This window comes from Sander vitreus, chromosome 3 (genome assembly GCF_031162955.1).
Source record: "Sander vitreus isolate 19-12246 chromosome 3, sanVit1, whole genome shotgun sequence".
Classification (NCBI taxonomy): Eukaryota; Metazoa; Chordata; class Actinopteri; order Perciformes; family Percidae; genus Sander; species Sander vitreus.
The window spans coordinates 27,630,760-27,645,542 of NC_135857.1; the positions used below are offsets into that span (position 1 = coordinate 27,630,760).

General features: G+C 43.6%; 1 protein-coding gene across 1 annotated transcript in view; it reads right to left on the reverse strand.

The window, feature by feature from the left end:
• The window catches only part of LOC144515717 (chloride channel protein 2-like), a 78,723-nt gene that overhangs the window by 45,149 nt on the left and 18,791 nt on the right, over positions 1–14,783 (reverse strand). Inside the window, exons 5-6 of the mRNA XM_078246784.1 lie at positions 11,499–11,609; positions 5,604–5,817 (exon numbers count right to left, since the gene is read on the reverse strand). Of these exons, the coding sequence (XP_078102910.1) occupies positions 5,604–5,817; positions 11,499–11,609 (325 nt within the window). The remainder of the gene's footprint in view (positions 1–5,603; positions 5,818–11,498; positions 11,610–14,783) is intronic.

Consider the following 14,783-nt stretch of genomic DNA (forward strand, 5'->3'; position numbering starts at 1 on the left):
CATTCAATTACAGCCTGAAGTCTGGAACGCATAGACATCACCAGATGCTGGGTTTCATCTCTGGTGATGCTCTGCCAGGCCTCTACTGCAACTGTCTTCAGTTCCTGCTTGTTCTTGGGGCATTTTCCCTTCAGTTTTGTCTTCAGCAAGTGAAATGCATGCTCAATCGGATTCAGGTCAGGTGATTGACTTGGCCATTGCATAACATTCCACTTCTTTCCCTTAAAAAACTCTTTGGTTGCTTTCGCAGTATGCTTCGGGCCATTGTCCATCTGCACTGTGAAGCGCCGTCCAATGAGTTCTGAAGCATTTGGCTGAATATGAGCAGATAATATTGCCCGAAACACTTCAGAATTCATCCTGCTGCTTTTGTCAGCAGTCACATCATCAATAAATACAAGAGAACCAGTTTCATTGGCAGCCATACATGCCCACACCATGACACTACCACCACCATACTTCACTGATGAGGTGGTATGCTTTGGATCATGAGCAGTTCCTTTCCTTCTCCATACTCTTCTCTTCCCATCACTCTGGTACAAGTTGATCTTTGTCTCATCTGTCCATAGGATGTTGTTCCAGAAATGTGAAGGCTTTTTTAGATGTTGTTTGGCAAACTCTAATCTGGCCTTCCTGTTTTTGAGGCTCACCAATGGTTCACATCTTGTAGTGAACCCTCTGTATTCACTCTGGTGAAGTCTTCTCTTGATTGTTGACTTTGACTACACTTTGAGTGTTCTTGATCTGGCCAACTGTTGTGAAGGGTGTTTTTCTTCACCAGGGAAAGTATTCTTCGGTCATCCACCACAGTTGTTTTCCGTGGTCTTCCGGGTCTTTTGGTGTTGCTGAGCTCACCGGTGCGTTCTTTCTTTTTAAGAATGTTTTCTTAAATTTGTTTTCTTGATTTGGCCACACCTAATGTTTTTGCTATTTCTCTGATGGGTTTGTTTAGATTTTTCAGCCTAATGATGGCTTGCTTCACTGATAGTGACAGCTCTTTGGATCTCATATTGAGAGTTGACAGCAACAGATTCCAAATGCAAATAGCACACTTGAAATGAACTCTGGACCTTTTATCTGCTCCTTGTAAATGGGATAATGAGGGAATAACACACACCTGGCCATGGAACAGCTGAGCAGCCAGTTGTCCCATTACTTTTGGTCCCTTAAAAAGTGGGAGGCACATATACAAACTGTTGTAATTCCTACACCGTTCACCTGATTTGGATGTAAATACCCTCAAATTAAAGCTGAAAGTCTGCAGTTAAAGCACATCTTGTTCGTTTCATTTCAACTCCATTGTGGTGGTGTATAGAGCCAAAAAGATTAGAATTGTGTCGATGTCCCAATATTTATGGACCTGACTGTACATTATTATTAAATCATTTAATTTTGACCATATGGCCTTAGCAATAAACAAGCCGTTCTTTAATGTCACCAACTGTTGTTTAGTACCCTTTTTTTCTTTTTCTTTTCTTTTTTTACTTTCTTAAAAAAAAATTATGTATGCGATCAATTTCGATTAATTAATCACAGAGTATGTAATTAATTAGATTACATTTTTTAATCGATTGACAGCCCTAGTATTTGTCCTATGTGTTAACCCTACTCTCCCTTTTTCATCCATTTACATTCCAACGTCATGGGGCTGTAGCATGGCTATAGACAAAGCCAATGACTTTAACCAGTTTTACAACAGGCTCGACCCAGCCAGGATGGTCTCACCCACTGTCAACTCCACCACACGTCAGACACCCCTACTGTTGCTGCGGTGTATCCTCTATGTGGCTGCATCCCCAAACCTGTATCTGCAGCCCCTACTACATCTGTGTTTTCGACTGTGCCATCTTGTTCTTCTCCTCCAGGTAGCTGTCACCTGTCATCGGCAGGTGTGCATCCTACAACATCCGTCCAGCCCTCTCTGTCTTTAACAATAGATGAGGTGAGGGCGGAGCTAAGGAGACTGCGTACAGGGAAAGTGACGGGTCTGGACGGTGTGTGTCCACAATTACTGAAGGACTGTGCAGCTCAATTAGCGGAGCCTCTACAGAAGCTCTTCAACCTGAGTCTACAGACAGAGAAAGTCCCGGTGCTGTGGAAAACATCCTGTCTCGTCTCAGTGCCCAAAATAAGAAGCCCGGTGGAGATGAATGACTACAGGCCAGTGGCGTTAACAGCCACATAAAAAAAAACAGTTTGGACAGGAATTAGATCCCCTTCAGTTTGCCTACCAGGAACATATATGAGTGGAGGATGCGGTCCTCTTCATGTTGCACCAGGCCTACGCCTATCTGGATGTGCCTGGTTCCTATGTAAGATCATGGATCATGTTCTTTGATTTTTCAAGTGCATTTAACACCATCCAGCCCCTCATACTGAAAGACAAGCTCGTACGTATAGGGGTGGCCCCCGCCTTGACCACCTGGATAATGGACTACTTAACATCAAGGCTGCAGTTTGTCAAGTTGGGGAAGTGTGTTTCTGGGTCGCTAGAAAGCAGTATGGGGGCTCCACAGGGGACGGTTCTGGCTCCGTTTCTGTTCACTTTGTATACATCTGACTTTAAGTACAACTCTGAGTCCTGCCACATTCAGAAGTATTCGGATGATACGGCTGTTGTTGAATGTGTGCGAAGTGGACGGGAGCACCACCAAGACTAAGGAGATGTTGGTGGATTTTAGGAAGTCAAAGCCAACCTGCCAGCAGGTCTGCATAAAGGGGGAGGCCATTGAGGTTCTGCAGACCTACAAGTACTTGGGTGTGCTCCTGGACAGTAAGCTTGACTGGTCTGCTAATACAGATGCTCTGTATAAAAAGGGGCAGAGCCGTCTCTTCTTCCTCAGGAGGCTCAAATCTTTTGAAGTTTGTAGTGACTTGCTGCACAGGTTTTATCAAACTGTGATGGCGAGCGTCCCGTTTTATGGTGCAGTTGGTTGGGGAGGGAACATGACAGACAAGAACAGCAGACGACTCGACAAGCTGGTCAAAAAGGCCAGCTCAGTGCTGGGCAGAAGACTGGACTCATTAAGAACTGTAGTAGAGGGGCGTGCATGTAACAAACTGTACACCATAAAGGATAATGACAACCACCCCCTCTACAACGTCCTGGCTGGATAGAGGAGCAGTTACAGTGAGTGACTGCTCTCGCTGCACTGTAGGACAGAGAGGTTCAGGAGATCCTTTGTCCCCACAGCCATCAGGCTTTTTAACACCCCCCCTCCCTGTGTGTAGTAGTTGTGATTATGCTGCTCTTACTCTGTTTTTAACTCTCTTGTCTATGCATTTGCATTGTATTTATTTTAGGGCTGTCAAACGATTAATTTTTTTATTAATTATTATAACCTATAATTATATAGGTTATTTTTATGATTAAAATTCTATTATTTTGCATTTCAGAACAGTTTTTAAGTACATATTAACAATCGAAAGCAATTTTTACCAGTGTATCTTGATTGGGAATCAAATGAATGCAAAGAAAGTTACTTTATGAACTTGATTTTAAGATTTGTAATTATTTATTTACTGTAAACAAAAGAAAAATGTGTGAATCTGTCATTATTGCACAATTCCTCCAAGTACCTAACTAAAAAACGAAAAATCCCTATTCTTACTAGAGTCAATATAGTGTTTAGTAACTCCTAAATAATGTTGATTACTCACTGACGTCCAGTGATCACCGGTTAATGAGCAGCTCATTTCTGGACAAATCAGTGTTAACACAGCCCATCTCCACTCTTACCCGGCGACAGAGAAACAGGATAGTCCGGTACACTGTTGTTTCCACAACAACAAAAACACAGCAGTCTCTGAACTCGCATTGGGAGTTTCGTTGAAGTTGGATGTAGTCCAGTTTTTGTCTAATGAGCGGACACTTGCAAGCAGGATTGATGGAACAGGTGGCCGGCTAGCGTTAGCTTTCCACCTAACTAGGTTATACTCCAGCCCCCGTTCGTGTTTCACTGCTGAGGATGTCCCCCTGTGATCGCTGTCGCAGCTGCCCGCTCCGGCCACCGCTGCTGCCCGCTCCGGCCACCGCTGCTGCCCGCTCCGGCCACCGCTGCTGCCCGCTGGTCAAACTAACCTGTACGGCGAGCCACAGCAACCTCTTATTTCCGAACATTCATCTCTCTCCCGCCCACCGAGGGCCGGTGGTCTAGCATCACGTTAACTGTACTACTATGCTTAGCTCCGTAGGTGGTAGCTCAAGCTTGACGTGCTTCGGTGATATTTTAATTCGGCTTTACACAACGTGCATATGGCTTTCGACTTGTCTACGAGCCGTCCGGGAGTTTTGGAAAATAAAAAGCGCCATTCAGGATTTCATTGCTGCTGTCTTTCTCCATCATGCCTGCAGCCTGCAGCAGCAGGATGTGTTACGAGTAAGTGGCAGCTTGATGATAAGTAAGGTGCTACAAAGGGTCAAAATAGTAGCCTGTTAGGCACGACGCAAAGCCGAGTGAAATGTAAAATAAATTAATAAATGCCGGCATACAATTAAAAAAAATATATTGCATCGCGTCTGCCCTTAATCGCATCGTGATTAACACGTTAATGCTGACAGCCCTAATTTATTTATTTATTTATTATGGGGAACTGTTTTGTGTATGGGAATGTGTGTTTATGTGTGAGCTGCTAGACACTCAAATTTCCCCGCGGGGATGAATAAAGTATCTTCTATCTATCTATCTAAACATTCTTTGATGATTTTCCATTGGTTTCAAACTATATCATGTCTTGGTCATCGTGCATTTTCTGAATTGACTTTTTCTCTTGTTTGCACATATAATGTTGTAATTTAGTTTGTCAATTATTAGTTGTGTTATGTTTAATAATCATCATTTGCAATATTAATATTGACAAACATTTAGTTTTCCGTTCTGAAACAACATAATGGGCCCTATCTTGCTAGTTTAAGACCGACGCAGTTGTCAATTTCCCATCTAGCGCCCACATCATTTAAATAGCAAATGCACCTGCGCCCATCTTTGCGCCCACAGGCGTGCTGGTCTTACAGGGAGGTGTGTTCAGGTGAATTCTTGGCGTATTGCTATCTTGAGGCAGCTGGAAGTAATCGTACCATTGACCAACAAAAACCTGGTCTAAAGTCAATAGCGCAGCATTTCATTGTTATTTTAACAGCAAATTAGTAAAATGTGCCTAGGCTCGTGCACAGCGCGTGCACACTATGCTTGTTAAACACACACAGGAAGTGCATCAGCACACAAACATGCTAAAGATTACAAATAAAAATATTACAGTGCAAATCCGCCATCATAATAGCAATGCCAAGGTACAAACGCGCCTGGCAATGGGAATGGGAGATGACACTGATTGGTTTATTGCATGTTACGCCCAAAACACACCTATGAATTAATGAAGACACTAAGTACAACCCTTTTGACCCGTGCGCCCGGCACACGGACCCTTTTTTCCACCGTCAATCTAGCAAAAGTGGATTTGGACACGCCCTAAACGCACTTGCGCCATGCGCTTCACGCCGTGCGCTTAGATCGTTAAAATAGGGCCCAATAAATGTGATGTAATGCTATTTGTGATGATAAAAGGTGTGCTTGTGTCTCTCCAGCATGTTTCACTGTACGTACTCGTGGTGTCCCCAGCCCAGCTCTGGGAGGTAGGGCAGCTTCTTGATCCTGATGATTGAGTCATAGAGAGAGGGCTGCAGGGACTGTGCCACGGCGTTGGCCAGGATCACTGCTATCATCACCGGCAGGATGTGGGAGATCTGGCCAGTCAGCTCGAACACGATGACTGCGGTGGAAACCGTGTGGGTGACCGCACCTGACAAGGCCGCCGCACCTTTGGGTGGGGAAGAGCACAGTCAGATGAGCGAAAGAACAGAGAAGCATGGCAGAGATGCAATTGTTCAGATCAGTGGTTTTCAAGGTGGGGTCTAGTGCTAAATAAAGGGGTCCTTGAGGGGATTTCAGGGGCATCATCCATCAAAATAAAAATAAAAAAACAGTTTAATATTACCATGATTTCAAAAGGCAATACATAGTTTTACTATCCCATATATAATAGAGAGAACAATACCAATGAATCAAGATCTTGACTAGTTGCTGATATTCCTCACTTTTTTTGACATAACTTCCCACCAGACCTGCTAATGCCTGAAAACAGGCAGTCTCAATAAGCGAGAATAGTGCCAAGACTACTCAAAACACATTCTGTCTCTATCAACATATCAAAATGACTATCCTAATCATGGGTTGCTGTTTCATCATCAGTATAGATGGTCATACAGGTTAGTTATGCTAGTAACATAGAAGAGTACACAATAGCAATATTTCTATAATCTGTTCAATGCTACTGAATTTACTGTACAGCATTACAGATCCAATCCCCAAAACCACACTTCAACTTTGGAAATCGATTTACTCATATATTCTTCAAGTAGTCTTCATACTGTTATCAGTTTTGTGGACCAGACCCAGCACTCTCTTATTTATCTACTCTCAGCCCAACACACCAAATTCAGATTCCTCTCCACAAAATATTCCCTCATATGCCCATAAGGTGAAAATCGACTTATTCGGGTAGTTCAATACAAAAGGGAACCTCAATATTTCCCCCCAATAAAGTGTTGTGAAAAGAGCAATATAAAAGCTGCATCAGGACGGACAGAGTAGCATAGGGTGAAATGAGCCTTCACTGCTCAACAGAGAAAAATGGATGGAGTCCAATCCAATAATGAGATGAAAAAAAAAAATCATAGAGCCTGAAAGCATTACAATAAAGTGAAAAGAGAGAGGAGAGTAGAGAGAAACAGATGGTGGGTGAGAGAGTCTACAATGGCTGGTTTCATTGTTCTTTCCTGGAACTTAATTAAGCCTGTGTTTGTCTGCCTATCCTCCTCACGTAAATGCTACTGCTCCCTCTCCTCATCCTAACATTTAGTCCTTAAAGCGAGCTCCGCTGTGAGATGAAAAAAAGGCTTGTATGGGGCTGAGTCATCAGCTAAAGTGCACCATAACATCAGTAGCTCAGAAAAACAGCCGTCACAAACCTGAAGCAGTGGCATAATCAGCATGGCTGTCAACAAGTAGCCCAGTGGAAGGACTCACAACACTGCATCTCATTAGACACGCAACTTCATTAGGGATGGAAGTGATGTGGTTATGAAGGGACAGCTGTTGTTTGCAAGTACATAACAGATTTTTTCTGTCATAGGCCAAAAACATCAAGATAAAGTGTTTTTTGTTCATAAAAATGAATACAAAGAATAAGAACAGTAGCCCCGTCTGATTGTTTGCATGTTCCACCTGTTGGATAAAACCAGAATCTTATCTGATCTACTTTAACCTGCTTGTGAGTACACGTTACTTAACCATCGATGCTTCTCTTTAGACTTAAAATGATAAATAGGCCAGTCTGATAGATCAACCAATATTAGCTTATTGCAGCGATATCAGTGTCAGCGTATAGGCTATGTTACCAATAAGTAACAAGAAATGTAGTATGTGAATGCCAAAGATATGTTTAAGGTCATTTAGAAACAGTGGCCCTCATTTACGAAATGAATGTACGACAGAAAACAAGCGTAAAACCGGCGTACGGTCATCTCCATGCAAAGCTCGGCATTTATCAATATGGACGTGAGCGGAGGCTACGATCAAATCTCACGTCAAATTTAAACTTGTGTATGCATGTTTTCGAGTTAGTGTGGACTTGAGGTGCAGCATATAATCAGTTTAACAGGAGAAGGAGAACTCATCAGTTGATCACTTATCGGCAATGGCAGATCTGGCTCTTTTAGAAGACCACTATGTGCCGGTACAACAGTGGATTGATTAAGGGCCGATGGGTCTGTCTTGCATCAGCGGGGGGGACCCTACTATACACGCCAGAAAAAGTCTGCAACATTGTTTTAGCCTGTGGGGTTCTGCACAACATTGCGCAGGAAAACAGGGTGCCATAAATGCAGTGATGGAGCCAGATGACCCAATGCCCAGAGAGCAGTGTCCAGCACAGCCTCAAATGGGGCTAAACGAATGAGACAGGATATTATTCCGCGCTTTTAAAAGGTATAGTGTTATGTTACTGATATTCAATACAGGAAACATGCACAACATTTTTATTTATTCTTCCGATTTTCGTTTCTCTTTTAAAGTCTCGTCAATGGCCACAAGTGAACGATTTATTTCTGCCATTGACCGAAATATTTAGAGCCCGAGCACCTACAGCGGCGAAGGCCCTATTGAAACTGAAGGAATTATTATTCCTTCTTTCTTTCTTTCTTTCTTTCTTTCGGCAAATGAATCGCCTTTTTGAGGAGCTTAACATACTCAAAATCATCCATCAACAGAGAGTTCCTTTTTAATTGGTGATGGTTTGACCCCCCTCCTATGCTGTAGCCACGCCCCTTTTATAACTAATGACCTGTTCGATGTAGACCCTTGTGTGAGGTATCATTGAACTCAGCAGAGACTTCCTTTTTCATTGGTCATGGTTTGGACCGCCCCCTATGCTTTAGCTACGCCCCCTTTCACAGCTAATGAACTGTACGACGTAGACCCTTGTGTGAGGTATCACTGAACTCAGCAGAGAGTTCCATTTTCATCGGTGATGGTTTGGTCCACCCCCTATGCTTAAGCCACGCCCCTTTCATAACTGGTGACCCATTTAAGGTAGAGTCTTGTGTGAGATATCATTGATCTCAGCAGAGAGTTCCCTTTTCATTGGTGACAATTTGGGTTCGGGAGGGCAGACACCATCACCATATTTAAGAATAAACTGAAAACACTCTTTGATAAAGCTTATAGTTAGGGAGCGAATAGAGTAGAGGGAGGCAGGCCAGTACAGCCCAATGCTGGTTTGCTTGTTTTGTTTGTTTGTTGTACTTAAAAGAAACATATATTGGTTTTAGTTGATCAAAGGATAGTTTGATTGGCCATTGATCATTTTGAAGTTAATAAATTCTACTATACTTTAATTAGCAGTTGTTTGTGATTATTTGTGTACTTATTGTATAAATTGCTGGTTGAACACCAGCAATTGAGGTCAGTTGCTCGGATTCACCCTTCCCTTTTGTTCCTTTAAAGAATACCAGATAGATTAACCAAGTTAAGATCTGTATAGTAAAGTGAACACCACTAATGAGACTATTTCACAGTTCAGCCAATCATCGACAACATGGTTGGGGGAGGGGGTTAGTGAAAGTTAAGCTGCAGACACACTGACTAGAAGGCTGACCCTCGGCAGAAAAGGCAGTTGGACTGATCAGTTTCCCCGAGGTGGTCAAAAAAGTGCCTCGGAACACACCAAAGCGAGCAGCAGGCGGCGCTAATCTGTATTGTCGCCCAAAAATGAAAACCGGCAGCTGATTGAACGAACGCGTCACATGGGTCTGGTTTCTCCGGAAATTCAAAGACAGACTGTCATGGCGGCTTGTTCAGAATACGATCTCATATTGTACTAAAATAGTCCACCAAAACATGTTTCTGAAAACATTTTAAGCAAGAAATAGGCCTTGCAGTTGCTGAATCTGTCTTCATTTCAGTTCGTCAAAGGTCAGTTTAAAAGATTTTCGTCAGATTTTGAGAAACTCTAGTCATGCTCATTCCGCTCCCCGTTTCCGGGTTAGCACTCTACCAATCAGATGGGTCATTTGAGTCCGACTGCCGGCAGAGCCCGCCCCGCCGATTATACATGTCAAATCGGCCAAAATGAAGGCCGACGGCCCCTCGGACAAAATGGCACGGAACACACCAAACAGACTTGAGTCACTGACTTCACCAGACTGTCCAACGGCCGATTATGGGCTTGGTGTGTCAACGCTTTTAATCAGTTAGTCATGACAGTTACGGAAACATGGGGTGAGGGGCGAGCTTGCTCTGCTTTGTTTGAAATTTACTTGGAACGTCAACAGAACTAACGTCATGCAGGAATACATAGTGCACCTTTAAGTGGGACATGAACACTTGCCAGCAGCACTATGAGATGTGAAAGTTTGTTGTTTTGCCAGCTGGTGTCTGAGCTGTTTTGCAGCCAATTTCTATTTCATTTTGCTAAGTCATGTCCGGTGATCTTGTGAATGTAATTCAATTTGGTCTGTCTGTTTAATCATGGTCCCTTTAGAGTCTTAACTTGAAGCTGTACATTGGGCTGTAGGGAATATTTATCTTGATTCATTTTCATAAAATATTTTACTTAAGTGGAAGCACCGACGCCTCACAGAAAGCTAATGAAAAGTAGATACAAATGTGTGCACAGTTACCATCTTGAAAAGACTGAATCACTTAAAAGCACTCAACGTGGTTCTAAGTGAGAAATATTTTTGTGCATAGGGCTGCACGATTATGGCCAAAATGATAATCACGATTATTTTGATCAATATATTGATCACGATTAATTATCACGATTATTTGTTGATTTTAACCAAAACAAATTTTATTGTCACATAGACTAATTATAACTGCTTTCACATCCATATTGTGCTACATTCCTTTGTTGAAGGATACTATGAAGGAGTATGTCATATCAGCTCTTGTCCGACCGCTTTTCACACATGCATGTTTGCCGTGAAAAATCCAGGCAACGCAATTTTCTGTTCACGTTAACGGTGCATGTTAAAATCCGGTACCAATAGGGCACCGGTGCCCGGTATCTACCGGACGAAATAGCAACACGGATTACGGTGCCACTTAAATGTCTGCGTTGCGCTCTGATGCTCCAAAACAGACGTTAGAGGCAACAGAAACATCGCTGCATGTCACGCTAGTAAACACTAATAACACGTTACACAGCAGCTAACGTTAGCCTACCATTAGCTACAGTAGTAACTGAATTAAACACGGCTAAAATGCTGACAGCTAAACGGTGTAGTGTGACTGTATTTCACTGTACAGGATTCCAACAGCGGGATGTACAACAGTCTGCTGCTAAAGCTATGAGCTAAAAGACTCAAACTAGCACTGGTCACTGCTGTTGTCTGAAAAACAACAAAGACGGGACAAAATGTTGCATTTACTGGTAAACCTCATGACGATTTATGATCGACTGCTATCTGTTGTGGAATTTTCCTCACGTTACTCTGTCCTCTGTGACTGTCTAGCTACATCTAAACTAAGCTGCACGGTGCAGGGAACAACTCTGATTGGCTCATGGAGGCACGTGATCAGAGAGTGGTTTACGGAGCTTTGGAGAAAAAAAAAACTTTGATACAGAGCATTCTATGAACAGAATGAAGCATTTTAAATATCGCTCGATCACGTGAATTTGATCGTGGGAAGCCAAAATCGTGATCGTGATTAAAATTCGATTAATTGTGCAGCTCTATTTGTGCAGGTCCCAAAAGTGCCACAACCCCCAATATTAATGACTTGAAACTGACAAAATGGTTCGTATAAGTTAGAGAAAAAAACTGAAAATGGCTTTTATGAAAAAAGTTAAAGAAAAACATTAGAAAGTACTCAGAAGAGTAGTCAAGAAAGTGAGAATGTAGAGTGATAGGTTCTATGATTGTGTGTTTAACTCACCCACGACAGCGTAGCCTCCTGGCACTATGGGGTAGATGGTGCCATCTGTGTGAATGCCATCTGGGAACCAGGCTGCCATGCTTTCTCCAACCAGACGACCAAAAGCTGCCCCTGACACATGCACAAAGACACAGAGACTACAATCATTACTGGGCTTAATACTGGCAACAATAACTAACAGTTTTGTATTATATGCATAATATATATTGCACTGCTAAGGTTTATATTTCCACTTATAGCAAGTAAAAATGACTTGTGTCTCTGCTATTTCTTACACCAACTAGCTAGATGTTTGAAGCTAAAAACTATTTACAAAGGAATAACACTGCAGAGTGGTGATGTAATAAAGTCTTTAAGAAACTCTGAGTTCAATTGTAGGAATAGTTCAATATATTGGGAAATACGCTTTCTTGCTGAAAGTAAATTTAAGAATATTACAGTTCACATGAATAGTACATTTTATCACTCATCTTAAGTGAAGGAAATAGTTTGACGTTTTAGGGAAAAAGATTATAAGTTCATTGTACAAAAGCCCATCAGCTGTGCTGAGTGTTTAGTCAGTTCTGTTTGTTTTGGTTTTCTCATTCTTGTATTTTCGTCAGGCAATGTTAGTCCATTTCTGTGAATAGGTCCTACTATTATTTTGTTCAGGCACTTAGTTGGCCACCTAGCAGTATAAAGCCTGAAGCAAGCGTTAGGACCCTCTTTTTCAGAGTCATTCACACATGTGCAGGGCAAGATTGTGCAGCAGCAGGTTGACTCCTCAGATTGCAGTTTAGTTATTTGGTGTGCATGCATCTAATGAACCACACCCAAGCTCCCAAGCTTTCATTCACCTGATCCATCTCTGTTCTGTGTTGTGGGTGTGACGACTTAATGTAAAATAAATCTTTGAACAACCTTGACAAGCCTGGTTTCTGTGTTCTGACTGGACACCCTGTAGAGCTTGCTACCGGAAATTAAGAACTACGTTCCTCATCACCCAAAATCCTTTTCATGGTCCTTCGAGCCGGAATAGCAAGTTCTGCAGCTCAACCATGTCGGCCAAAGAGGAGAGTCAGTCACCCACAACACACAAAGACTCAGACGGAGGAAGATTAGATGCCACAGGCCTTGAGAGGTGTCTACTTATCCTCGCTGAAAAGAACACAGTATTAAGGCGCTGTCTAGAGGAAATGAAAGAGCAACAAGTGTACTACTCACGTCCAAGGCATCATAGCGATAGGGCCAGGGCCTCACCCTCCAGATAGAGCTTGCTGATTTCACAGTGCATGGAGACGTCTCCAAGAGATCAACAGGATCCACGTCCTCCGATGTATCCAAAGAATCGACAGCTACTGAGGGCAAGCTGCAGCATGCAACGGAACGAGGACTGAGGAACGAGGGGATGTTAATGACATTGCCCGTGGTCTGGAAATGATGGGACGGCCATCCAGCCGAGACAGAGTATCTCCTTCTCAAGACCACCATAGCAGGAGAACAAGTTGCCGCCATGAATTACCACTTCACCACAGCTACTCTTCACATGATGACCCTCTCCTTGACTCAACCTGACATCATCGCTCTCGCAGATCTTCACCGTCCCATGGATATCAGTATGCGAGTGCATCTGCTAACTATCGTCATGACTATTCAAGCAAACACAGATATGACTCCCCAAGAGACTATACCACAAGTCAGCGATACAGCCCCAGACACTGTGAACCTTCTTACTTACCAGAGCGCCATGCTCAACGTCTTCCAGAGAGGGAGAGGGAGCTCATATACCGGGGGCCCAAAGCCAAAGATTCCAGACTTTGTTCATGAAGATCCATGTGAGTTCGCAAGGCTCAAAGTTGCTCTTGACAACCTACTTCCTGGATCACCTGAAACTGGGAGAAGCATTGCTCATCGCTGATTCCTACATTCACAGTCGAGATCCATATACTGATACCATGGAAGCTTTGACAGAGATATATGGCCAACCTCACCAGCTTGCACTTCAACGCATCTTGAAGGTAATGGAGGAGCCAAATATCAGGACAGGGGATACAAAGGCCTTTCGACAATTTGCTCTTAAAGTGTGCGCCTTGGTAGGCATGTTAGAGCAACTTGGCAACAGTGGACGAACAGAGCTGTGGTGTGGATCCCATGTTTCAAGACTCCTAGGAAAGTTGCCTCATGATTTAAGAGCTAGCTCCAGGAGATATGTGAATCCCATAAGAACTCCCATTCACACTCTTCGTGATCTATTCCCGGACTTCTTGATCTAGCTCAATGGCTAGAATATGAGGCAAGGGTGCAGATGGACGTTTCACAGTTCATTGTTGACCACAGCAAGGAACGCCAGTGCTCCAAAGAACAACGCAAGGACCGCCAGTCATAGCCGAGGTCCACAGCAGTTCTTCACAGCAGTGAGCCAAAAGCATCCCGGCTGGAACCAAAATCAAGTGGTTCAGATCGGCCCAGCGAAAAACCCAAGAAATTCTGTCCCTTTTGCAACACCACTCAACACTATCTGAATCAGTGTGCGAACTTCTAGATCCTCACTACGGAGCAGATCGGAAAGTGGATCCGGTCCAATCAGAGATGCTGGAAGTGCGGAAGGGAACACTTGTCAGCCGAATGCACTTTGAGGGCCAAATGTAAGAAATGTGACAAGCGGCATCTGGAGATCCTTCATGAGGTGAACACAGGTGGAGGTAAGACCGCCACTTCCATGAAGAGCACTACCAGGTTTTCAGTGAGTGCCAAACCAACCAGCTCCACTGCTGAAATGTGGACAGACCCACTGGCAGCAGCAAGGTGCTACTGAAGATGAGCCGGGTCATCTTGAGGAACGGTGACAACTCTTTGGACACACATGCTCTACTAGATGATGGTTCAGAGCGCACCATCTTACTGCATGAAGCAGCTCAACAGCTCGGCCTCCAAGGAGCACCTGAAGAGCTAGCCTTGCGCACGGTGCGCACAGTGCGCCAAGGTGTGCGAGTTATCCATGAAGCCTCAGTGTCACTCTTAGTTTCACCTGCCAACCAACCCAATCAGACCTTCCACATTCGAAGGGAATACACTGCCAAAGAGCTTGGTCTGTCACCACACACTTACACAGTCGCAGCACTGAAGAAGTCATATCGGCACGGGAACTTACCTCTCCAGCCTATTGACTTTGCACAACCTTTGCTCCTCATAGGATCAGACTATCCACACCTCATAACACACAACTGAGCCTGTTCGCCTGGGCCCCCCAGGAGGGCCAGCTGCTGTCAAGACGTGGTTGGGATGGTCATTTCAGGGTCCCGCTAA